At 40.8% G+C, this 25,049-nt stretch overlaps 1 protein-coding gene across 1 annotated transcript; it reads right to left on the bottom strand.

Annotated features, from left to right (window-relative positions):
• Positions 1 to 347: 347 nt before the first annotated feature.
• On the bottom strand, positions 348 to 23,908 carry PON1 (paraoxonase 1). Its single transcript, XM_012529923.4, has 9 exons — positions 23,707 to 23,908; positions 18,579 to 18,649; positions 17,012 to 17,067; positions 15,349 to 15,517; positions 11,041 to 11,167; positions 7,713 to 7,913; positions 6,194 to 6,275; positions 3,351 to 3,479; positions 348 to 764 (listed from the first exon to the last, which is right to left on the bottom strand). The coding sequence occupies exons 1-9, from the start codon at positions 23,778 to 23,780 to the stop codon at positions 606 to 608; spliced, it is 1,068 nt and encodes a 355-aa protein (XP_012385377.1). The 5' UTR covers positions 23,781 to 23,908; the 3' UTR covers positions 348 to 605.
• Between the last annotated feature and the right edge of the window lie 1,141 nt (positions 23,909 to 25,049).

Genomic DNA, 25,049 nt, shown 5'->3' with positions numbered 1-25,049 from the left:
ATTCACATTGCTGCAGGAGAATTGAGTCAGCTACAATAAAAGGAGAGTTGGGGATAATTAGGTTAATATTTACAGAGAAAGTCACACCTAGAAGAGGAAAATGCAGTAAGTTTGCCATTATGTAATGTCTTAGCTAAGGAGATATGTCTGAAGTATTGATGTATACCGAATGAGCTGGTGTCCCTGAGTGAGTACTAGAGTTCTGAAGTCACATGAGATCGTCCTGCTTAACTCTATATTTTTTGGACAAAGCACGTGAGGCAGATTTGAGAAATAAGTTCATGTGCGTTCACATGTTTTAGGGAAAGTACTTTTAGGTCACAGTTAAATTACTGAAGAAACAATAATTGATATGACAATTGTATTCATTTTATTAAAAAGGAATTTTATTGGTAAGTGAAATTTTCAGGTATTTAAAGTCCAATTTGATAGTGTACTCTCAAAAAAGCCTTACATATCGCATCTGCTCCCATTTAAACACTTTCCTCCCTCATTACGTCTAAATTTAAGGTCCATGTTCTTTGCATATGAGATTACCGCCGCCGCGTAGAATGTGGCTAGCAGTTGAAAGTGATGGTTTGCACACACAGGTGTGTGTGGGCCTGCTAGAGCTCGCAGTAGAGAGCTTTGTGGAACACAGTGCCGATGAGCAGCTTTCCTTTGTACACAGAGGCAACTGTACTTCCCTGCAACACTGTGCCATTATCTGCATAAACCAGCGATACTTTGGGTTCTTCTGTTAGTATGTTCTGGATTCGGAGCACCTACCAAAGAAATAGATTAGGTTACTATTTTTTTTAAGTCACTTAAGTCATTTCTCCATAAATTTTTTTTTAATGAAAAAATAAACTTTTTTGGATAAATCACACTTTGTTCCACAATCACTACATCTTTAAGATATCTGTGTCCTCACTTGTAAAATGGCATGTTTAGATCAGATGATCTTTAACAGGTAGCAAGCACAAACTCCTACTGGGGCCAAGCAGGAAATGTAATTGAGTGGCACAGCCAGGGTGTGAGATGTCAGCGAGCAGTGGGAACTAAGATAAACCGGAATGGCCGGGGGATGGGGAGAGCTGCTACACAGTATCAGCCAATTTTTGGATGCTGCAATTCAGGCCCGTTTTCTCCACCCCCAGAGAAGCTGGGAATTTGGATTTCAGCACATGACTTCTGGTTTTTAAATGCTGGCAATCAAAGGAGAAAAAAAAGAAAAAAGTATGGCCCCAAAAAGAACACATCTCTGCAACACACCCATCCATTCCCCTCAACTTAAGATCCCAACTCTAAATGTTTAAGATTTTATAAGTTCAGTTTCCTTCATTAGTTTGAGAAATTTGATTATATCATTAGTAATCTGTTAGGCTGACCGTATGAAATTGTCAACGTTAGACCGTTTTGCCTATAAAATTGGCAATTTTGTATGATTCAACCAAATATAAAGAACCCTACATTGTGAGGCAATGCTTTTGGGTCATGTTTTGGATCGTCCACTTACCATTTGTTTCTCATCCTGTAAAATAAGTTGGATGAGATTAAATTATCTCTAAGTTACCTTCTACTCTAACTTTCTGTTACTCTTAAGCCTTTAGTATAAATGCCAGGAAAGATATCTATATCATGAGAACACCAAATATTGCAGACTATTAATATCACAGCCTGGATATTCAAAGGTCAGTGGGAAAAATTTAAAGTGATTTCTTTAAAATAGCTGGCACCAAAGACCGGTGTCTTAGGAAATTGCCAAGGCATTAAAATGCAGCAGTTACTGGGAAATAGTTGATGGTATACCTTGGCTTCAGTAAGCCTCTTTTGATAAAACTGAATCACTCTTCAGTGGAGCAGTGCATTAAATAATGGATTATTACATTTTGCTATTCCTTACAAGATCCATCATTAGAAAGGGAATATTTTTTCCAGAACAGCAAACCAAGTTCATGCTATAGCAAATGACTCAAGTTCACCAAATGAGCTAACAAGCAAGAACATTAGAATTCTGCTCAGTTCTAAACAGTGAACTCACCACAGCATACATTCCTTCAATTCTATTAAACATAACATACAGCAATCCTAATAGCTAAAACCTAGCAAAAGGCACAAAGAATTTCCATTAACCATAATTGTCCTGTAAACTTAGAGATAAAAGGTATGAAGGCCCATAATGTAGAAATATGCAGTTGGATTTTTTTTATTGTTGTTTTTTTATCTAAAGTCAGATTTTAAAAAGAAAAATGTCTTTTCAGAGGTAAAGCTAACTCTTAAAGGTTTAAAAATCCATAGCTGTAGACAAGTAAGTCGATAATGATATTATGTACTTGGTGTAAATAACAAGTATGATTTGTACATACTGAAAAATCAAAATAGAAAACAAATCAGAGTAAATGTTTGAATGCCTATGGCAAAGAGAGTTTCAAATTCTTATTTGTAATGAAGAATGTGGACACATAAAGAGTCTTTGGATACTATAACTAAGGTGGAATAAAAGGATTTTTTAAGCCAAATTTTTCCAGCGAGTTTTTTCCCTTCCCATTTTGCTGGGAAAGTCTAGAAAGAATGGCCAGTTGTGTTTTAGAACTGGCCCTTTGCATTAACTTGAGAGATGAAACTGACATACAGGAAGGGGCCATTGAGAGGAAGACAGGTAAATGAATGATTAGACCATAATGTTGTGGCCCTGTTATGTTTTTTAAACTATTATGAATTCCCAAATTGGAGAAATTTACTATTCAAATAAAAATATGGAGCCTGGTTCAGTACTGGACACCTCCAGGCCCATTCTCCACTCTGCTCTGAAGCACATGCATGGAGGCCTCCTTTGAGGGGCTCCCTTGCCTCCGGCTTCTGGTTAGGTTCATCCAGTGAGGAGCAGCAGCAGTGGAAGGGAGGGTGCGAGGCAAGCCAGGTGTTTACTTTCCAGGGTTCCTCTCTTTGGAGTCTCCACTCACTGGCTGACTACAGCCCTTACACAAAGGCCAGGCTCCTGTCAGGCGACCCTCTCCACTCACAGTTCTCTTCTTGTTCCAGTTTCTGGTAACATTCCCTATACCCTTTGCTGCTTTTGTACTGCATTATCTGCTATTGATATCCCTCTTCTCTGCCCACACCTTTTTATATAAGCTTTTTATTAAACTGTCTCCAAATTAACAATTTGAGCATATCATCCGTTTCCTGTCTGGACTCTGAAATACCTCCCAAAGTCAAATTCCTTCTTATTTTTGATCACGTGGGTCATCTATCCATTTCCCTCTTATTTGCACAAGTAAGTGAGAGTTATGTTTTTCAACTGAAAAACACTAGCCAGGAAATAAGGTCACTGATGTGCGTGTGTGTGATTCATTTCTCAAACTGACCTCTGATGCAGGAGGATTCTCTGAGTCATAGAAGAAGATTCTCATGCCATTGGGATGGCATCCAACCCAAAGGTCCCCTGTCACAGGATCCACAGATATGTTATCCACAAGTGTGTCAAAGTCGAGGGACTGCCAAGATAAAAAATGAGAGAAAGTGAGCAAAAATTGAGATGATAGAGCAATATGTCAGGGGAAAATGCTGTTACCCTTGACCACAAACACTGCAGGTTCCAGGGACTGAGCAGTTCAACAGAGCTGAAGGAATTCCTCTACCCTTTCGCCTACACTAGTACTTTGTCAATTCCTTCAACAGACAGGATAAGGGAAAGACAAGCAAAGCTGAGTGAGGCTGTTAAAAGTTTGGTTAAACCATTTTGTCCCTAACATCTGTACATAAACCTGAAACGGAAAAAAAAATTGTAAGTGCAGCATAAAACAGTTCCTTCTAAAATGCCATGTGCAAATGACATTTTTATAAGCATTCAGAAAACAGCCAGGAAAATGTAGATTCATTTCCAATGAGAACATCAATGGAATGTAGGCTCTTCTTTACTAGCTAATCATAGGCTGTGTAGCCAGAGGAGAAATGATCACCTAGGGTCTAATTTTTGCCTTGTAGTTGAAGAAAAGTTTGTGCTTTAGTTTCCTGATGCTATCAAACTCCCTGTTCCTCTGCTGTTTTTTTCTAAATATAAGTTGCAAGTGCATGATGACTGCAGGGATTGCTGCTGAGGCTTTGTCCCAGGATCATAAATAACACCGATGATTCTTGATTCCACCTTTCATCATCTTGGCTGCCTTCTACTGGGAAGACATTCCATCGAGTTAGTTACCCCCAACTGTCAGCTGGAGAAACAATATCTACCCTGTACCTCAAACGGAGCCCCGAGTACAGCACCCAGAGACCCTGTAGTAACTGGTCATGAGTCACTGCACAGGCCAGAGCACGGGCAGGCAGCTGCAGCCACCAGTCAGCCCAGCACTTCCCACACATTCACGGAAGGGACGAGCAGCTTCCAGGATCCTGGCAGAGCCTCATTCTCAGCTTCATGTAAAGTCATCTCTCCTTTTCACCCTGGAAACAGGCAAGGTTGGCCAAAGGAGGGGGCTGAGCAGTATCCTCTGGTCAAAATCATGCCCAGGTCTCTCCACCTCTCCTATTCCCCCCCACTCTGTCACAGTATCAGACACTCCATTCTGATAACCTTTTCTTTCAGTGAACAAAATGTTTGTCTCAGTACTCTGCTGTTATCTTTGGAAGGGGTAAGAGCACCTATTGGTGATTTCTATGGCTGACGAAACGCTGCTCAGAGTCAGGGGTGGGAGCAGAAGGACACAAGATCTGGCGCCCCATTCATTGAACACCCAACCCAATGACCTCTTATGGGCCATTACCATAAGAGACCAGCATGGGCTGTTGCCGAAAGTAGAAGCCAGACCTGAAATAAGCCTTGCCTTCAGTCTTGCCTTGGTTCAAGCAGCACCCTTAGCATTATGGGTTGAATATGTATTAGATTGGGTATTTCTTATAAAATTCTTTAACTTTCAATTTTGCAGAAGTAACTATTGTTATAGTCACAGTTTGTTTTTTATTCCCCCAGCCAGTATGAGTGTGTGAAATTCCGTTTCACTTCAGCTAATGCTAAACTAGCCCTGCCAATGATTTTTAATGCCAAACATGATGTTACATTGGGTATTGCTTCAAGGTAATTTTTCTCTGAGTGAGGCGCCTCATGACAGTACCTCAGACAGCAACAGTTGCGCAATTGAGAGCGACAATGTTTTGAGCTGCACGTATTTACAGCAGGAGAGAAATGACTAGTCTTCAGGTGGCGGGAGCTGCTTTCAAAATGCTGCACTTTGCTCTGGTTCTCTTTTCTCTCCTTTGTGATTTTGTCCCTTTCTGCTCAAAGCTTCGGAGCGGTCAGAATTGGTGGGGGTGGACGGTGAGCCCCTGAAGTATGCCCAACTCCACCCTGTTAACTAAACAGGTAACTGCTGTGCATTGGGAACTGTTCCAGAAATCCATGGGGAGATATCTGTCCTTGTGGAGTTCAAAGCCTAGCGTGGAGTCAGATAATAAAGAAGATAAAATAATAAAATATAGAGTATGTTAATAATAAATGCTAAAGAAAAATAACACAGCAAAGGAGATAGGAAATACGTGGGGTGGTGGCGGCAGGGGCGGAGTTACAAGCTGAGATACAGTAACCAGAGAAGCCCTCACTGAGGAGACCTTTTAGGAAAAACCAGCAGGAGATGCAGGAGAGAGCCAATCTGGGGCAAAGGCCACTTGGAGCAGAGCATCCTGGATATTGTTCTGAGGCAGAGCCCCACTTGGTGGGCTCCAGGAACAGCCGGAGGCAGGAGGGGCAGCGTGAGGGAGAGCTGTTGTAGATGAAGGCAGAGCGGTGAGGGCAGTGACATCCTGTAGGCAGTGCCGGCCAGCATGGCTCCGGCTTCATGAGCACTGTGGCGAGCACTCCAGTATTCAATACAAGTTGAAACTATTTCTTGGCGGAAAAACATGGAGGAAAAATTGAAGGGAGGGAGGGTGGGAGGAGGCGAGGAAAGCCTGGGAACACAATGTCCAACTTAAAACTAGAACAGAAAGAATCAAGTTTCCACGGATGAGATGTGTGCCCTGCTGTTTCCCACTCTGTAGCGGAGTCAAAGTGAATAGCAAATAAATGCATAACGATGCCGATGACTCTTAATAAAGGAGTGAAAAATTGGTTCTCACCCACTCCAATCAAACAATCCTTTTTTCTTTGCTTTTAATTTTGCAAATCAATTAGAATCTAATTATCACTCTGCAAACATACAGTGTTAATACATCTTACCTTCAACAGAGTTAAAGTCCAATTAGCATGCTTCTCATACACATGAATCTTATGAGCCAGTAATTCAGATATATAGACATACCTTCAAAGAAGAAAGAGCGACATCAAAGAACTTGAAATAATGCAATTCAAAAGGTTACAGTGAAGTGGTAATAACTCTTCCTAGGGAAGAACTTTGCTTAGAGATTGGAAAATGGAACCCATTTCAAAGCACACCAAGTTCTGAAAGAACCCAACGAATTTACAGTGCCCAAAGGGGTTTAGCCTCTTAAAAGTTATTTCTAAAGTGGGAACCTAGTGTCCTGATCAGTAGGAAAGAAACTTAGCCCTAACACCAGCTCTCAATGATTGGGGATCAAAATGCACAGCAGTGCTTGTCCTAGTGTGTTAACACAGTGGCAAGCTGAGTTTTCACAGGCAAGCTTCAGGAAAGCCTTTTGACAACAAGCCCCTGGTCGTTGGCCAGGGAAGGTGCCAGAGAAGGCAAGGTGCTTGGCCTGGATCCGAGAGAACCGCCCTACCCTAAGTCTATCCCCACCCTTTGGATTTAGCATTACAAACCAAGTGCAACACCACACCCAACATAAATATCTGCAGTTAGTGTAAGCACACACTGTGTCCGGAAACACAAAGACAAATGACTGCTTGATCATCCGCTATCTTTGAAGAACAGATGATACAAGTAACTGAAAGCTGTCTATATTGTTCTTTCTAAATATATGTGACTAATCCTCTGAAATCCTTGGTGATGCAAGCTGAGGAAGGGTATCGATGGATGGATACATAGATTTTAAAAATAAGTTCTAATGTTACTCAAAGTGTGGTCTCCAGACCAATGCTGGTCTGTCAATTGTTTGTTGCAGATAATAATGTTAATCAATGACATCACTAAGCACACTGCTTTTTTTCCTAGTGAGACTTGATGAAAGAAGCTGTACCTTGATCTACACTTCCTTGCAAGCTTCTTACCTTGTCACAGACCAGCACTGCTGAGACATAAACCTACTTGCTATTAACTCCATTATGCACCAAAAAATCTTCCTTCAAGACAATACTGTTTAGTAATATTAAATGTCTGTTTCCCCTCCTGAAACCTACCTTTCATCCCATAAGAAAATCAAAATAGTATGCCTTTACAAAATAGAAAATTATGGCCTGATAAATTTTATCCCCGAAGACATATTTTATATTTTTACTGATTTCATCTTAACAGGACAACATGCTAAAATGTATCATATTATTCAAAAAAGGAATAAGCTATAAAGCAGGGGTTCTTAACCTCATTTGTTCCATGGACCCCTTTGCCAGTCAAGTGAAAACCATGGATCCCTTACTAAGCCACACTATACCATGTATTATTTGATATATCACAGCCACACCAACACGTCTCCACAAGAATCATGTTTTTTTTTTTTAATTTCAATTTAAGGTCACAGACCCCCCTATTAAGAACCCCTGCTATAAAGATTATCAAATGAGAATCAGAAGAAATGCATTTCATTTTAAAGCGTTCACATACTTGCCATCAGGTGAAAGGTTGATTCCATTAGCAAAGTCCAAATTGTCTGCTACCACTCGAACTTCATTTGGACTATAGTAAACAACATATGACCATGCTAAACCCAAATACACCTCCCAAGATTGTAAGTAGTGGTCAACAAAATAGTGATCATTTGTGGCATAAAAGTGCTCAGGTCCCAAAGCGACGATATCATTCAAACTGCAGTTAAAAGACACACACAACACATGATATATGGGTGAAGGTATTGGGCATTGCAGGATTTTAAATTGGCATCCGTTATTGTCTATTTCTAAAATCAAGATATGGGTTGGGGTTTTCAGACTAGCTGTTGTGGCACAGAATGAATAGGAGGTCATTTCCACCTATACAAACCCCAAAGACAATAATTATGCTAAGAAATCTTAAAGAGGTTGTTACAGAAATGCAACATAAAAGGCTCCTTAGTTGTATCTTTAAAATAGTGTTAGAATTTGTAGGAGTGTGTGATTAGATATACTAAATTACGTAGGCATTAAATTAGGCCGGGAGCCATTATTGGGGCAAAATTAATCTCTGCCCATATGGAACTTACTCCAGTCAATCCAAGGTATCACGAGGCATAGAGCAGTGGCAAAAACACTGAGCTGACATCTGCAGACTTGCAATTCAGTTAGTTCTGCTACTATTAGCTATGTGACCTAGGAAAAACCATATCGCATGTTTGGACTCAGTTTCCTTATCTCTAACAGGGGATGGTGGACCGCTCTATCTTTCAGCCTTAACGTTTCATGATTCTAAACTGAGTAAAATATCTATGCACAAAAGTGCTCAAAAATAAGATGCTATGGTGCTTTTTTCCTGATTTTGATTGTCTATCTGTTACTGCAAATGTAAGATATATGAGTCTAATTTTTCTGCTTTAATAGGTACAACACCAAAAACGTGAGTCATTCTTTGCTGATGAGGTGATGGAAGCTCCCCATGGCCATTGTCTGGGAGAGAATCATCTTGGCTCTACTGTGGATAGTGTAATGGCCAAAGCATCAGCTCTGAGGCAGCTATGGGGTCCTGGTCAAATTACGTAAGCTTACGGAGCCTCAGTTTTCTCATCTGTAAAGAGAGGTCAAATGATTTTCTCAAGGTCATACAGCTCATTATCAGAAGACTAAGGCTCATAATCTTTAGTTTGTGAAATTGCAACAGGAATTGCAATGAGACAATGCCTGTGTGTGTTTCCCAAGGAGCCTGGCACCCACTGAATCTTCAATCAGTGGCAGCCACTAGTAGACCAAGAAGAATAAGGTCTAGGAATTCAGGATTAATTGGTATAGGCTCCAGACATAAACCTGGAAGTTGGCTTTTCTCTCCATTTTTTTAAAGTAAAATTCAGCAATTGGTATCCTTTGCTATCACTTGCCTGTTTTTCATAAAAAGAAGGGGCATGGAATGGTTTAGAGTAATAGTTTTGAAATCTGATGGACTCCAGTTGAAATCCTGACACTGTTTGCTATCATCTATTTGGCCTGAACACATAACTAAGCTCTGAGCCACTTCTCTGTCCCTCATTGTCCTCTCTGTTCCTTGCAAGTTTGGGGTAAGAATAAATGAAATAATGAATGTAAATATCTTGGCACAATGCCTGGCCTATACTTAATGATCAATAACGAACATTGCTTTAGTATTAATAACATGCTTAAATTATAATATGTTTAGTTATATAATGATTAATGCTACAAATGACAACAAATAAGAAGCAGCAAATACACCTGGCTAATCCTTGGGTTGAGACCCTTGAATTCTGGTTAATTGTGACATTGCCATGGTTATTTTCAGTCTGGTTTTATGCTGCCAAAGATCAGTATTTTTGCAACAGGGCCCCCAAAAACACACTAACCCTAGGGAACTGGGAAAACCTGAGACTTCCAGGATTAAATGATGAAGTAAATAAAATAGGCTTTCATCATATACTGACTCAGAGCATCAGTGCCATCCTCAAACTACCAGGGTTAAAATCCCAGCTCTGCCATTTACTGGCTGTGTCACTTTGGGCAAGTTAATACATCCTCTAAGCCTTAATTTGTTTTAATCTAAAAGGAGTAATAGTAAATCCTAATTCAGAAGGTATTCATGAAATATCGATGAAATAATCCATTTTACTAGCTCAGTGCAGTACCTGACATCATTAAAGGTCATTAACTTATTAGTCATTATTATTCTTAACCAACTTCTCCATGTGACATACATTTCCCTGATTCAGAGCTTGGTGTTATACATATTTTTCAGACACCCAGGGTGTCTCCAAACATTTTTGTTGAATAAATGTTTGAAGAAACTCTCCAACCAAAAGGTGTTCTCTGAAATTTTACTCATCCTAAGGGTACAGACTGAGTGAGCTGTAGTTCTTCTTACTCTGCCACTAATTAGATGATTCAGTAACTCACTGCCTCTCCATTTGAGTTTCCTTACTGTCAAAACCACCAGGTAAGAAAAGAGAGGAAGGGACATGGTAGCACTGAGCATAGACTATGTGCCAGGCACTAGGCTAGGAACCAGCATGTAAATAATAAACTATTTAACAAAACCTGGATTTACTAAGTTGGTTTAAAGTCATGCATAAACTATGCAAAGAGAGGCTGGGATTCTATAAAAAATCATAATGACTTAGGGAGTAAAATTGCTTTGGAAGATGGCGTCAGATGGTTGTCCGAAATCCATGACTAGCCTTACAGGCAAGCAAGGCAATTGACTTGGGTTGGATTGACTGGAATTGGGTAATGTTGGGTGTTTCTTTCTCCATATGTTATATGGTCAAAGACCCTTGGATTGAGCTGAGTGTTGCCACAAATCTGTTATTACACACATGGTATGAACTGGACAGCAGTAGAGGCAGTGCATGGAGAGCTTTAGATGCACTCGATTTCGCATCTCCTCTTGGGTATGCTTCTAATACACAAGAAGATACTAAGAGTCTATTTTCAAAAAATAAATCAAAACATAAAAAATGCTCAAGATGTGACATTTGACTATGAAATTAGCTTAGGTTTGAAATACTAAATCTAGTCTGGGAGAAGAGCAGAGGTTTTCTTAGTAAAATCTCTAACAGCGATTCTGAGGCTAGGAGACAGCAGCCAGCCCTGCCAGGGAAATGAGGGGGAGGGGGGATTCATCTCTGAGGTGCTGGAGTCCTCAAAAGTTTCTGCAGAAGATCATTTGGAGGTGTTGGTGACCACTGCAAAGTAGAGTTGAATAGCCATAACCCTCTTGGCCAAAAGGAAAAAGTAAAAGTAGATTCATCAATCCCTGGTGCTAAAGAAAAATAGAAATATGACTCATCTCGGGACAGTACTTGGGCAGAAGTTCATGTCTGATGGTTTTCAGATGCAAGAGTGATTTTTCTTCTTCTTGAAATTTAAACACCTCCACTGTGGACTTAAAATTCGGATGGTTCACCACCAGCAGGTACACAGTATTATCTGAGAGGAGATTAAAAACAAAAAATTGAAACATGAACTGAGCTCTGAGCTGTCAGCCCTGTCTCCAAAAAGCAATTTCAACCTCCAGCTAGTACTTAGGATGTCAGGCAGATAGAATATTTTCATCTTTTTGTAGAGAGATACATTTGCGATCACTCCAAAGGGAAGTGGCTAAAGGAAGAACCAGTGACAGTCTCTGAAAACCCAAAACTCCACCAGGGATGGGGGAAGGGTAAATCCTCAACTTAAAATGTGCAGCACAGAAACTAAAACTTCAAAGAGCTTGTTAAGCTTTTTACTTCAAGATGGTTGCAGTGAGATGCAGAGTTGAGATAAAATGTTTAAAAGATGAGGGACCTACCAATATGAGAAGGCACGATCAGGCAGTATATATCTACTCAGAGTAAGATAATAAATATCATAGAAGAACATCTGAGAAACAAAGGAAAGCAGCATCCATGAGTCTATGTAACTTTGGGAAATTAAGGAGATCACTTTAAGTGGCCAAGATGTGATCAGAATTAGCCAGGGAAGTGAGATTGTGGTCTTTGCCTTAAGAAGCAGTAAGTCTTCGGGAACCTTTGACATGTTCAAATTGGTGTTTACAGAAAAACAGTGCAAAGTTTAGTAAATTGAACTGAAGAGAATTGAACAGAGAAGCTCTTCATTAATCCATTCAACATGCAAGTGTTTCATATATTTTAGTTGGAGTTAAGTGATACAAAGAAAAAAATCAAACAGGATAAAGGGATGGAAAGCAATGGAGTCACTTCTTGAGGGAAGTCCTCTCCAAAAACACAACATTAAAGCAGAGCCCTGAGTGAAGTAAGGGAGCATTCCTTCCAGGCTAAGAGAAGAGAGTGTGCAAAGGCCATGAGGCTGGAGCTTCCTTGGCTCCTTCACTTAAAAATGAGAAAGCTGGAGTGGTTACAGCTGAGTGAGCAAAAGGAGTGGGAGAAGATGAAGCCACAGAGGGAGCCAGTGCCAGTCTTGTTAGGTTTTTTGTTTGTTTGTTTTTTAAAGATTTATTTATTTTTATTTATTTCTCTCCCCTTCCCCTCCACTCCCCTGCCCCGGTTGTCTGTTCTCTGTGTCTATTTGCTGTGTCTTCTTCTTTGTCCGATTCTGTTGTTGTCAGCGGCATGGGAATCTTTGTTTCTTTCTGTTGCGTCATCTTGTTGTGTCAGCTCTCCGTGTGGGCAGAGCCATTCTTAGGTAGGCTGCACTTTCTTTCGCGCTGGGCAGCTCTCCTTATGGGGCGCACTCCTTGCGCGTGGGGCTCCCCTATGCGGGGGACACCCCTGCGTGGCACGGCCCTCCTTGCGTGCATTAGCACTGCGTGTGGGCCAGCTCCACACAGGTCAAGGAGGCCTGGGGTTTGAATCACAGACCTCCCATGTGGTAGATGGATGCCATAACCACTGGGCCAAGTCCGCTTGCCTTATTAAGTTTTAAGGTAAGGATATAGGGCTTACTTTTGGGGAGGCTTTGAGCTAAGGCATGTATGGCAGTTTGAGATTATTTATGAACCCCAAAAAAGAGAAGGATTATATTTGTAAACTCATCTGTTCTTCTGGGTGTGATACCCTTTGAATACATTAGATTCAGATGAATGTCTTGATTAAATTGCCTGTTATGATTAGGGCTTTGAGTCAACACATCAGTAGGGTGTGACTCAGGATTGACTCCCCATCCCCTTGATGGGCTGAAAAATAGACATTCACTCAAGAAGACACCTAGGAAAAAACAGAGATCTCCATAGACATGGAAGAAGAAAGAACTTGGTCACTATTTTATCCCGTGGCCCTGGGGAAAGATAAGCCATTCACCTGGTAGTTTGCAGCTGATTATAAATCCCCAAGAGACAAACCCAATGCCAGACTACAGCTGCGATCAGAAGAAGCTGGGCCCACATAACCTCAAGAGGAAGATGGAGGAAGAGACCAGGCAGAAATCGCCTGCCCTCTTGCTTCAATGCAAGGCAGCTGACTTTGGTGAGAAAAGAGCCTTCAGTTGGATACTTTAGGGACTTGTAACTGTAAGCTTCTACCCCAAATAAATATCCTTTATAAAAGCCAACAGATGTCTGGTATTTTGCATCAGCACCTCTTTGGCCGACTAATAACAGTGTGACATAATCTGACGCTATAAGAATAATCCAGACATGTGAAGATAAGAGATTGCACCATAAGGAAAGGAAAGGAAATGGGAAAATTTTCCAAGAAGCGAAAGACTCTGCAGATGGCTGAGGAAGGAGGAAGTCAGAAATCAAACATGAGAGGATTAAAACCTGGATGAACATTTTGTGCAGCACATTCTACGTCTAGGAATTTACCCTAATGAAATACTCATAGAAGGTGTATATACAAAATGTTTATTTTGACATTGTTTGCAATAAGCATAAAGTTGGAAAGAACCCAAATATCCAACAGCAGATGAACTACATTATGGTATTTCCCTGCAGCTGAATCCTGAACAGCCATTGCAAAGTAGCTCTAAATGCACTGTCATAGAAAGAAGCCCAAGATGTAGTATTTAATGCAAAAGCCATGTATAAAAGCATTTGTGTAACATTTCCCATTTTTATTTTTAAAAGTACACATACACTAAGGAAGTGGATGTAGCTCAGGTGATTGAGGACCTGCTTCCTGGGTTCAAATCCCTGTACCTTCTTTAAAAATATGTATAAATATTCACACACACACACTAAATACTGTATTTCCTTGCAAATAAATAATAAATATTTTAAAAATACTATGTAATGTTGATAATTGGTGGAGTGACCATTGAAAAGGAAAACTATGTCTAGAAGAAGGGAAGCCACATGATGAAGAGGTGAAGGGAAAATTAAAGGACAGAAAATCCTTTCTCAATATTTTGAGTTTAAAGTGGCCATAGGAGAGGCATCCAAATAAGAAGTATCTAATCAGCACTTGAAGGAATGGAACTGAAGAGCTGATTTAAATAACAAATACCCCACATTTTAGAGTATTTTCTTAGAAAGCAAGGTCAGTTAGGGCTGTCACATGGTTGTGCTTTCTGAAATATAGAAAATAAAGAGGAATAAAAGATCAAGTCTTTTGGGAATTCTCAGAGAACTGGAAGCAAGTGACAAAATAAGAAGCAGTGGAGAAAACTGCAGTAGGATCAGAACCAGGGCAGGTGAGGATCTTGGAATACCAGAGAAGAGCAGTTCACTTGAAAGAGAAAGTGGTCAACAGCATAAAAAGACATGGCAAGAAAAAAAAAAAAAAAAAAAGAAGGAAAGAAAAAGGGAGGGAGAAAGGAAAGAAAGGGGAAAGCAATGCAGGATGGAAGGGAGGAAGGGATGGGGGGTTTGTAACAATAAGGACATCACTGATGACTTTCCAAGCAACAATTTAGCCACCCACAATGGGAAAAAGTCCAGAAGAAAGACCAAAGGAGGGAGCAGTTGATGAACAAATGGAGACCATGGATATAGACATGGTCTTCACCCCTGACCTTACATTTTTATCACTTGGAGAGCTTTTAACAAGCACTGCCTCCCAGGCCCCTCTCAGACCAGCTGTATCAGAATAATGGGGCCTGGGCCTGGGTATCAGGCTTTTTTAAAGTCCCAAGGTGATTCTCTGTGCTACTGGGCTTGAGAATTAATGTACAGGCTAAGGAAATGACAGCAAATAGAAGGGAAGGAATGAACTGAAAGCAAAAGGCAAGGGGAAACAAGTTATGCTGAAGGTTCTCCAAATGTGAAGAACCAGTTTGAAGACAGAACAGAGGAACCAGTGGGCAAGGAGGCACTGAAGCAGTGAGACAGCTGACCATGATGCTTTTCTGACCCTGGATCTGGGTTACAGAGAACTTAGTTTAGGGAATCTATTCCTGTACATGCCTGCATTTGTTATAAATGGGGAAACTATAATGATTAGGGCTAAATATTATTATTATTGTAATTACAGGGCTAATGTGAACGCTTTCACTTTAAAAATTAGGTGCCCTAGAAATCTTAAATATTTTAGCATTCTCAAGCACTTAAATGGTTACAATATTACATTTAACTAACACAGGAGGTAAGTTTAAAACCCAGAATGACATTATTCATGATTATGCTTTGGTTGAGTAAACAGAAATATTCATTCATTACAATGTGTTTTTTTTTAACTGTGCTTTTATTTTAAGTCAACATTCAATGTTGTTACCTTCATCTGTGAAAGTGCTAATCCCATGAGGGTTAAATGAAGACAAATCGAATGTACTTCCAGTGATCTTCAATTCTAACACTTTTGGGTCTTTCTCATTCAGGTCCATCAGAAGCATTTTTCCAGGCTTATTCGGTTCAAAGCTCTTTATTCCAGGATATTTTAATCCCTTGTGAAAAGCGGAAGAGAATAAACAGGCACAGACAAATACTTCAAATGCTGATGGGGCTACCAGACAGCACATGGGTTCATACTGTCTGCTCTGAGCCACAGAGCTGGCCGTGGGCCATACAGGGAGCCTCTGGCTGGCTTACAGGACAGGCCCTCACAGGGCTACAGAGGCCGCGTGCTCCACCGGCCACTCCACACAGGCACAGGTTCTTTCAGCATCTGCAGCAAAGCCATTTGGTACCACACTACAGCTTCCAGGCCACAAGAAAGATAAACAGTGGAAGAGTGAATGGTGGATCTGGATATCTGGGTGGGTGGGTAGGAGAAGGCTGGAATTCTCTGTATGGGTTTTGTATTACTTTTGTAACTGTCCTGTAAATTTGAAATTATTTCAAAATGGAAAGTTAGAAAAGGAAGAGCAAAGCAAAAGTGCAATTACTAAGGTCTCCAATAATATAAGAAAAGACTACAGAGAACATTGGTCATGGTTTGTTTTTTGTTTTTGTTTTTTCCTAGGATTTTAAGGAAAACTTTCATCTTAGTAATATAGTGTACATGCTAAAATTTCCCCATTAACAACGTTCAGTCACGGTTTTCAAACGATCTCCTGGTAGTTTCTTTGGAAGCATCTCAGGGACAGAGGTTTAGGGGAAGTCCAGTGGGCTCGGGGAACTCCTCCTTCCATAGACCTCAAAGAAAGTCTAGAACAACAAAACTGTTATTTGCTTTATATATATTGGGGTACCCTATGAGATTTTCCTAAAAAAAATGCATTCTGTTGCTTAAGAAAAGGTTTGCAAGACACTGCTTTAGAGGATGACTAGTCCTCCATCTTCATAAGGGAAAACTGGACTAAATAAAAACAGGCAGCAAAGATTTTTCTAAAACAACTGGATGACTTGTATACTGTACCCTACCAACTGTTTGTTTCTGTTATGAAGTCCTAGAATAGATCATTTTTGCTTCTTTTGTTTTCAGCTGTGTTGCCTACTACAGTAATTCATATGCAGGAGATGTTCAACAGACAGGGTGGCTTCTCTCTTCATGGTTAGGAAATCATGGAATCACCTATCAGAGTTTTTAAATTGAAGGGTTTGTTCTGAAAAAAAATGTCAAAAAATATATAAAAATCTAAATGACACGTGAGGTAGTATATACAAACATACACTCCATTCAGCAAATATTTATTGAATGCACCAGTCAAGTACTTTGAAGAATAGAGTGTTAAATGGACAATTCAATGAGCTTACAAACAAATTGCTACAATGGAAGATAAGGTTATATAAGAGTTCCGTGTACACACAGGAACACACACGGAACACACACATGCTAGTGGCAAATGCATATATAGCATATGGTTTGGTTGTTGAGTGATATGACTCTGTTCGTCTTATTTGAAAGGAGGCGCCTAGATACAGAAAGCCTAAATGAAGCATCTAAGCTTAGTCCTAGAAAATGTTCTAGAGTTCAAAAAGGAAAAGAAGACACTCACAGAGCTAATGAAAGACAGTCCATTAGGAAGTATCTCCAAGTCTTCAGAACCAGTTTCTGCCATGAGAGAGGACAGGACAGATTGTTTCAGACTAGTGCAGAAAGCGTCAACCACCGCTTTCCTTCTCCATCACTTCTAACTCAAAAATGGGGCTACAGAGTTAGCTTTTCTTTGATACATTCGTCATAATTCATTCTTTCATTTATGTATTCAACTAATGTGATTATATGCAAGTTAAAAGATATAAGTATCATTAGTGTCATTAAATTTTAAACTTAATAAACATTGTTTTAAATTGATGGATGAAACATTTTTTTCTGAGTCTGAAACCTCTCACATACAATTAATGGAAACTCACAAAAGTATGATCATTTGAAAAGAGCTTACTATTTTTTAAAGATATAGAGTAAATTTATAAATATCTATTTATACCGAAAAGTTTCAAATCAGATAAACCCATTTGGAGCACTGAAAACCATGATGGAAATAAAAGCAAATTCTAAATGCTTGAGATAAAACAGTGACACATTTCATATGATCAAGAATATGAGCTTACTATTACTTATAAACATCAGTAAAATATCACTATCTTCAAATTAGTTTTATTTTAAAGTACATGCACATTTTTAAAATTTCAGTTAATCTGGAGACAAATGAGGTCTTTGATTTTGTATTTATACTCTTAGCGATGCTCGCTTGTCAAATACCCAGTGATATTCAATATAAATATCATATTTGTTTTCCAGAAAAAGTGCTCCATAAGATATCCGATCAAGTTTAATGGTGCTAACTGAATATCTCTTCTAGTCTAGCCTTTCCAAGTACTCTATCAACCTTAGACAACTGAATGAACAATTCTAAACTCAAAACAAAAAAGAAACCCAAACAAAAACATGGATCTCAAACAAGTTGCCCTCAAAAAACAAAGCTGGTTGGCTAAAACCAGATGTGGAGTTGAGTCCTGCGACAGATGCTGTTTGTCTATCAGCTGTTATTCCCCCACCCCCTGTTCTTGATGATAGAAACTAACTCCCACATGGAGAAAGGATAATTACTTTCCCAGCTTCCTTTGCAGCTAGGGCATGAGCCTGTTGCCCAGCTCTGACTAATTAGATCTGGGGGGAAATCTGCTGAGAGTTTCTGGGAAAATTTTTCCTCCCTGGTATTAAAGTAGAGATGCATGAGAAGCCTCATGGTAATTACAAAGTTATATGAGCTTTTTAAAAATTTACCCTTTATTCCCTACTTTCTTTCTCTCATCTTTCTCTCCTTTCATCCCTCTGCTATCTCTTCAGGTTATATTACCAAAAATTCAACCACTGTTCTGAATATTACTTTTGTTAAACTGATGAAATAAAATAAAAACAAACAAAAAACTGTCTTCTCATAGGTAATTTGTTGGTGAAATCAATGTCAAATAACTTGGTACTTACAATTTACTGAGTTAATAATACACTCTTGGTTCAAAGTTTTAATTTTTAACAAAACTAGATAGGTTATTAATCAAGTAAATGGCAATAGAATACTGCAAGTACAAATGAGACACACAATCCTCTTGCATACATACCTATTCCTTTAACTAAATTACAGTTAGGAAGTTCCACAGGTTTCACTTCTCGGAAAACATTAAGCCGTGTTCTGAGAGGAACAAAAAGAAATAAAATACACACAAAACTTATAAAATTATAATTTTCTCAAAGGTGAATAGACCACAAAGTTCTCCTTAACCCTGCTTTGTCCAGGTTTTGGCCCTGTGGTTCCCCATTCCTGGCATTTGGGCAGAGGAAGCAATGTGGAGTCTTCTGGGCACGATATTCAATATTTATTTAGAAGGGGTGGATAGATACACAAAAGCGATACAGAGCTCTGTATACTTTGGCAGGAGCAGAAACAAATTCATCAGTTATGTAAGGAGCCCTATGTGGAAATTCGGGTTAAATAACAACATAGCTCCAATTTCTTTCATGGAAGACTTAGGTCTGCTGAGAGCTGGGCTCCTGCCCATCTGCTTTAGCTGGGCGCCAAGGTCTGTTCTGGGGGGTATGTGAAAATGGAAGTGTGCTCAAAGGATTTATTACTTCAGACAATCATACCCAAGGCCAACATATAAAAAAGCATCTCTCTCTCCCTCTCTTACACACACACAAACACACACACACTAGCATGTAAACATCGTGGGGAATATCTGAGTGAAGGACAAAGGAAAAAAGACCAGAAGTGAAAAGTAAATACCCAGCAGGCCACCTGATGAATCATTTGAAAGAAAGACCACAAAATTAGCACAACCAAGAGATTTAAACAATAAATACTTTCTGAGAACTAATGATACAATATAATTATAGTGAGCAGTGACAATTATCTAAGAATCCATAGAAATCTTGTTTGGCTGAATTCTTAATTTGCCTTACTGATAATTTAAACTCATAGGAGGATGGGGTAGAGGTGAACTGATACTCTAGATAAAATTTTTACCAACCTGGTACAAAGTGTAGGAATTTGAGGGCAATTTGGTCTTCATTCTTTCGGAAAAAAAAAATGCACTGTGTTCCTACTATGTATCATGCCGTTGGCTCTCAACTTCATCTTAAGAGGGTCTGGCACAAAAGGCTAGAATTAGAGACCTGTGAAATGCTTTGTAAAAGCACCTAGTTCATCCTGATGCACAACTGCATCAGTAGAGGGCTACTAACTGGTTGCTAGAGATAAATAACTGAATAAATGAATAAGACTTGGCCTGCAAGGAGATGGTTTCATTAATGATAAACATGAACTTAGAAAGCAGAATTCAAAGGAAAGTTGAGATCCACCCCATGGCTTGAGACACTAAAAGGGATTTCAAAAAATCTAATATGAGAAACACGAAAAAGGAAGTGATAGAGCAATGGCCTGCAAACTTTTCAGTCTAACACGTTAGAAAAAGCATTTTATATGGCACAAACACATACACACATATCTGAAACAAGGTTTCATGTTTCTATTTTGATGCATTCTAATCTTTTCTATTCAATTCTATTTCATTTATTTTAAAATGCTGGTCAATTGATATGAAATAATTGTAATAAATTCACAGGGTCAGAAACTAGAATACAGGTTACCAAGGACTCTTTTCTCCATATCCCTTCACATCTCTTTTCATTTGCTCATGCTTCTCCCTCCACCTAGAACATCCTTTACCTCCTTATCCACAGGAAAGACCTCTACCCATGATATTCTACAGCTCCTCCCGATCTTCCATGGAAGGATTAATAATTCCTTCATTTATCCTAATGAGCCTTCACATATGCATCTGTCAATCTCTTACCACGTTGTTTTACAATTACCAGTTTTTTTTTTCTTGTTGAGCAGATGGTGTTGATTGCATTGATAGGGAAGACTGAAGGGTCATCGTCCTCAGCCTAGGGTTTCAATGAAGATTTTTATAATATATATTCAAGTATCACTCATTCGATTTCACAGGTGGATTTTGAGACCGCACGTAGCAATAATGATGGCTAATGTTTCCTGAGCACCTATCGTAATATATATAATAATACTGTGGTATATTATTAACCCATAACTTTTAGGTGGAGAAACAGGCTCAGAATGGTAAAGGGTCTTGAAAGTTGCAGAAATGGGGTCCAATCCAGATGTGCAAAGCCCTGCCCTCCTCCCACTGCCTAGAGTTAGAATGGAAGTGGGAGAAATGTACTGAGATCTAATGCAGACTTTGCATTATTCCCTCCTCATGAAAAGAAGCTCGGTGGCTGCATGCAATTTAGAAAGTTGCCCCAGAGATGCCAGGCTGTAATATTCCACACCTCCCAGGGTGTATTTATATTATATTTCAAAGGCATTCCCTGGATTTGTGCAGTGCTCACCCAGCAAAGGTGGGCAGGGAGGTGCTTGGTCCCGGGGGCTCGCTCTGGTTGCCTGCTCTGTGCTGCTACCACCTGATGCATCAGAGAATCCTCAGGGGCACAAGGTCCCTCCAGCTGACAGAACTTCCTGTCAACCGCCCCCACCTGGGTATACCCCGTCTCAAAAGAAAAAAAGGATGTCCTCTCTGGGGGTTCAGGTTGTTCTTGAGGCAGGCACATTCTCTTCCCACTTCTTCCTTGGGTATATCCCTGATCTTCCTGGGACTCAGGTGCCTTAGTTCTGAAGTGGGAAGAAAGGTCAGGATCTCTTGACCTTGGTCTAGATTCTAATGTAGGTGATATTAGGATTTGATTATCCTTTAGTACTATACAAATCCTTGGAGGATCTTTTAAAGTAAAGAGACTCAGACTCAGCAGTCTGGGTTGAGGTCTGAAATTCTGCATGACCAGTAAGCTCCCCCATCATGCAGATGCAAATGGCCCCTTGAATCCTTTGAGTAGCAATGTCTTAGCACTTTCCAGACAATGGTGCAATTCCCCTTCTGTCCCCTATGCAGCTACCTTGGAGGCTCTGCCCTCATCCCTCTATCCCAACATCCTCTCACACCGGCATTACTCCTTTCCTGCTACAGGTTTCCTAGGTGCCCTTTTCCATTCTAAAGCCAGATGTCCATCTCACTCCCACTTCCTATCGCTTTCCAGACATGGGATTACGGCCAGATGTTAGAGGAATGAGATTCCCACCCCTGGTTACTGGATCTAGGTGTTCCCAACCCCTGAAAGTGAAAGAAGGAGCCCTTAATCACAAGCCAGACCCCGTCTTCCCAGGGCAGGACCCCTGGTGTCAAAGCGTCTCCCGCAGGAGTCCTCTCCGCAACTGTGAGCTGTAGGCAACACCAACGAAGGGAGCAGGACCACCACTCAGGGACCTCTGAGATAGGACTGGCCCCCCCTGACCTTGGGTCACAGTTTTGAGTTCAGCTATGGCCACACTGCACTTCGGTCTTTCCCAGGAAAACATGCTTTGTGATCAGTCTTGGGGCCCATCTGCCACTGACAGCTTTCTTTGTTTCTGGGTATAAGATCCCCACAACCTCTTCAGGTGGCATTCCAAGTTTTGGTACAAGTCAATGCTATAGAGTAGCCCTTCTCAAAAGGTATCCCACAGAGTTCTGTAGGATGTTTATGGATAGTACCAAAACAGGGAGTGGAGGGAGTGGATAAATCATTCTGCAAGAAGATGGCTTAAATGAAGGAAAACTGTTTCCTTTAATAAGCCAGAATCCATTACCAATCTCTAACAGAGGGCTATCATTGACAGTAGCTTCCTAAGAAACATTTCCCAAGGAAACCCTTTTTCATGGGGCACCTCTTGTGATTCAGGTTCCAAGGAACAAACTTGGGTAAGAATGATGTTGAATAAAATAGGCTCTTTAGACCTCATGCTGAGAGAGAAACTTTTTAGGGTAAAGGTTAGAATGCTATACTTTTATACCAAAATGTGTGCACTATACCTAGTCTACATTCTTAGGGTAAATTAAGGAATGGTAAGCTAGAAAGACCCTTTCTCCATCTTGGCCGACTGGTGTGGAGCAACTGGAAGTGTGGGAAGAACAAACACAGGTGCAGATGGAACTGGAGAATGGAAATGCTGCAAGCCTTAGATCAGGTGTTGGATGATTATAATATCTCATTTCTTTTCACCCCACGGCAATACCACAAACTACACCTACGCTGTGTTAAAGGGGGGAAAAAATCAGTGGGCAGCAAATGGCCCCATGATTAATGAAAATTCACAAACTGATTTTTCAGATGATTTAAAAGCCAAAACCACCACTGGCTTTCTAGTTGAAATTTTTCTAACAATTTATGATTATAAAAATAACAAACAACTAAGAAAATAATCATTTAAAAAAAAACTATTCTGAATGCAAGCTTTTAATCAGTCCAAAGGATCATATTTTTAATCGAAAATGTTCTATTTTTTATTAATGTTTTACTTCAGTGTTAATAACAAGATATTATTGATTCAGTGAAGAACAGGATGATCTCCAGACTTTGACTTCTGTAAAAAGTTACCACATAATTACAGATACATGCTTAAAACTTGTGTTTCTTCTATAGCACCTAACAGTTTATAAAGCACTTTAAGGAGGCATTTATTGATTAATTACTATGTCCCAGGCACTGTACTATTTGCTCTATATAGGACTGTATACTATTATTTTCAGTTTACTGAAGCAGTTAAGGTTTAGAGATGTAAAGTGAGTTGTCCAAGATCCCACAATGGAAGAGGCAGAGTCACATCCCGGGACATCAAATGCCAGGTGGAGGATTCTTCCCACCAGACCTGGTGCCCCACTCCCACTCTCTCCCCTCAAGCAGGCCGGCGGCATGGTGCACACTCTTTCCCACCTGCGGGTGTTCTGTCTTTCTCACCCGCATCTCAAATAGAAAATCTCTCCAGGTGGTTTGCCCCACGACCAGGCAGACAAGGCACACAATACCAGGGTCCCCTTTCCTCAAGTCTGCTTATCAGTTTTGAAGAATGATTGAAAAGTGAATCTGCAGCCAAAGCACACGTCACTTCGTGAAAAATTGATTTGTATATGCCGACCACTCGGCTGATCACAGTGCTGTCCTTAGCCCATCTCTTGTAGGCAAGGATGTGCTTCAAGTGGCCCACGAAAGTTGGACAAACACTTATGAACCCGCTGCAGGATATACGGACAACAGCTGCCTGTAGATTTTCTGCTTAGTGCCTTTTCTGGGGGGCTTCTGGGACTGACAGGGTTGGAAGGTAGAGGGGGCTGCTGTCCTCGCCACAACCCAACTTACTGATAGGAAGACCGGCGATCCCTGAAGACAGCCAGGCCCAGGCCCAGGAGGGTGAGAATCATCAGCTTCGCCATGGCTTCGACTAACGGACGGATTGATGGGTGAATGCCCCGACAGCCAGAGCCCGGCCGCCGCGGGGTTCGCCCGCCCGGCTCAGCAGCGCCCGCACCCCTTCCCCCCGCCGGGTCCAAAGCTCGCCGAGCGCAGGGCGCAGCGACCGCGAGGCGCGCGTCGGCGGCAGGAGCCTGGAGGTGCGCTCTCCGCGCCTGGCGCCTGGATCAACACCAGCCGCCTGCAAGAGGGAACTCTACTGACAGCCGCCTGGACAGGGCCAGGAGGGTAGAGGCGGGTTGGAGGAAACGGAGAACCGTGGGAAAGGGAAGCAGAGCTTCGGTGAGCCTTCATTCACCCTGTGGCTCAGGGGTGCAGGAACTTGATCACGGTGACTCAGTGAGAAAAATCACCGTAGGATGAACTACGGTTGGAGCCCCTAAGGCAGAACTCTGTTCCCACCAGACTACCACCCTCCCTCACTACAAAAACCTTGAGTTCAAGCATTCCGTTCTCTCCTCACCACTCCTGCTCACTCAGGTACTATATTCCTTCTTTCCTTCACGAGGTGGACATTATGGAGCACCTAATTTGGTTGTGCCAGGCACTTTTCTAGATGCTGGGGAGACCTGACAAGAAGTCCCCGTCAAGCTTACATTCCAGTGAGGGAAGACAACATAGAAACAAGTAAAATGTTTTACTATTGCATAACTAGTGATAAATGCTACTGAGAAAAATAAAGCAGGGAAAGCAGGGAGGGAAGACAGGGAGTACTGCAGGGGCTGTTTAACAAAGGGCAGTCGGGGAAGGCCTCCTTGATTAGGGAACTTTTCCACAAAGACGAGAAGGAAGTGTCTCTGTACAACCGGGTTTCCTATAATCAGGGAGAAAGTGTTTCCAGCTTCACTAAGGGCCAACACCTCCCTTCGTTCTGGGTCCCTTTCCTTCTTTACTTGTCAAGGATGTCAGTCCTACACTTAAACAGCTCTTTCTTCTAGAGCACCCACCTCTTCCTCTCTTCAGGAAGATTGCCATCAGATAAAAACTTGCTTTAACATCTGTAGTTTTTTGGGGAAAACAATTCTTTAACCCCAATTCTATCTACTGCCCTCCTTCTCTGGTCCTGCTGTTTAAAAAAAAAAACAAAAAAACAAAATAAAAACAAACAAGCAAGCTCTTTGAAAGACCTGTCAGCAGTTACAACAGTTACTGCTTCAGTTGTATCAATTCCTGTAGATTAAAATTAGCTGCAAATTCTATGACGCTCTTTCCATTGACCCCTTCTCTCAAAT

Source organism: Dasypus novemcinctus, chromosome 5, assembly GCF_030445035.2.
Source record: "Dasypus novemcinctus isolate mDasNov1 chromosome 5, mDasNov1.1.hap2, whole genome shotgun sequence".
NCBI classification, from domain to species: Eukaryota; Metazoa; Chordata; class Mammalia; order Cingulata; family Dasypodidae; genus Dasypus; species Dasypus novemcinctus.
Note: the sequence above shows the minus strand (reverse complement) of the source record. Positions and strands in the feature narration are given on the sequence as shown.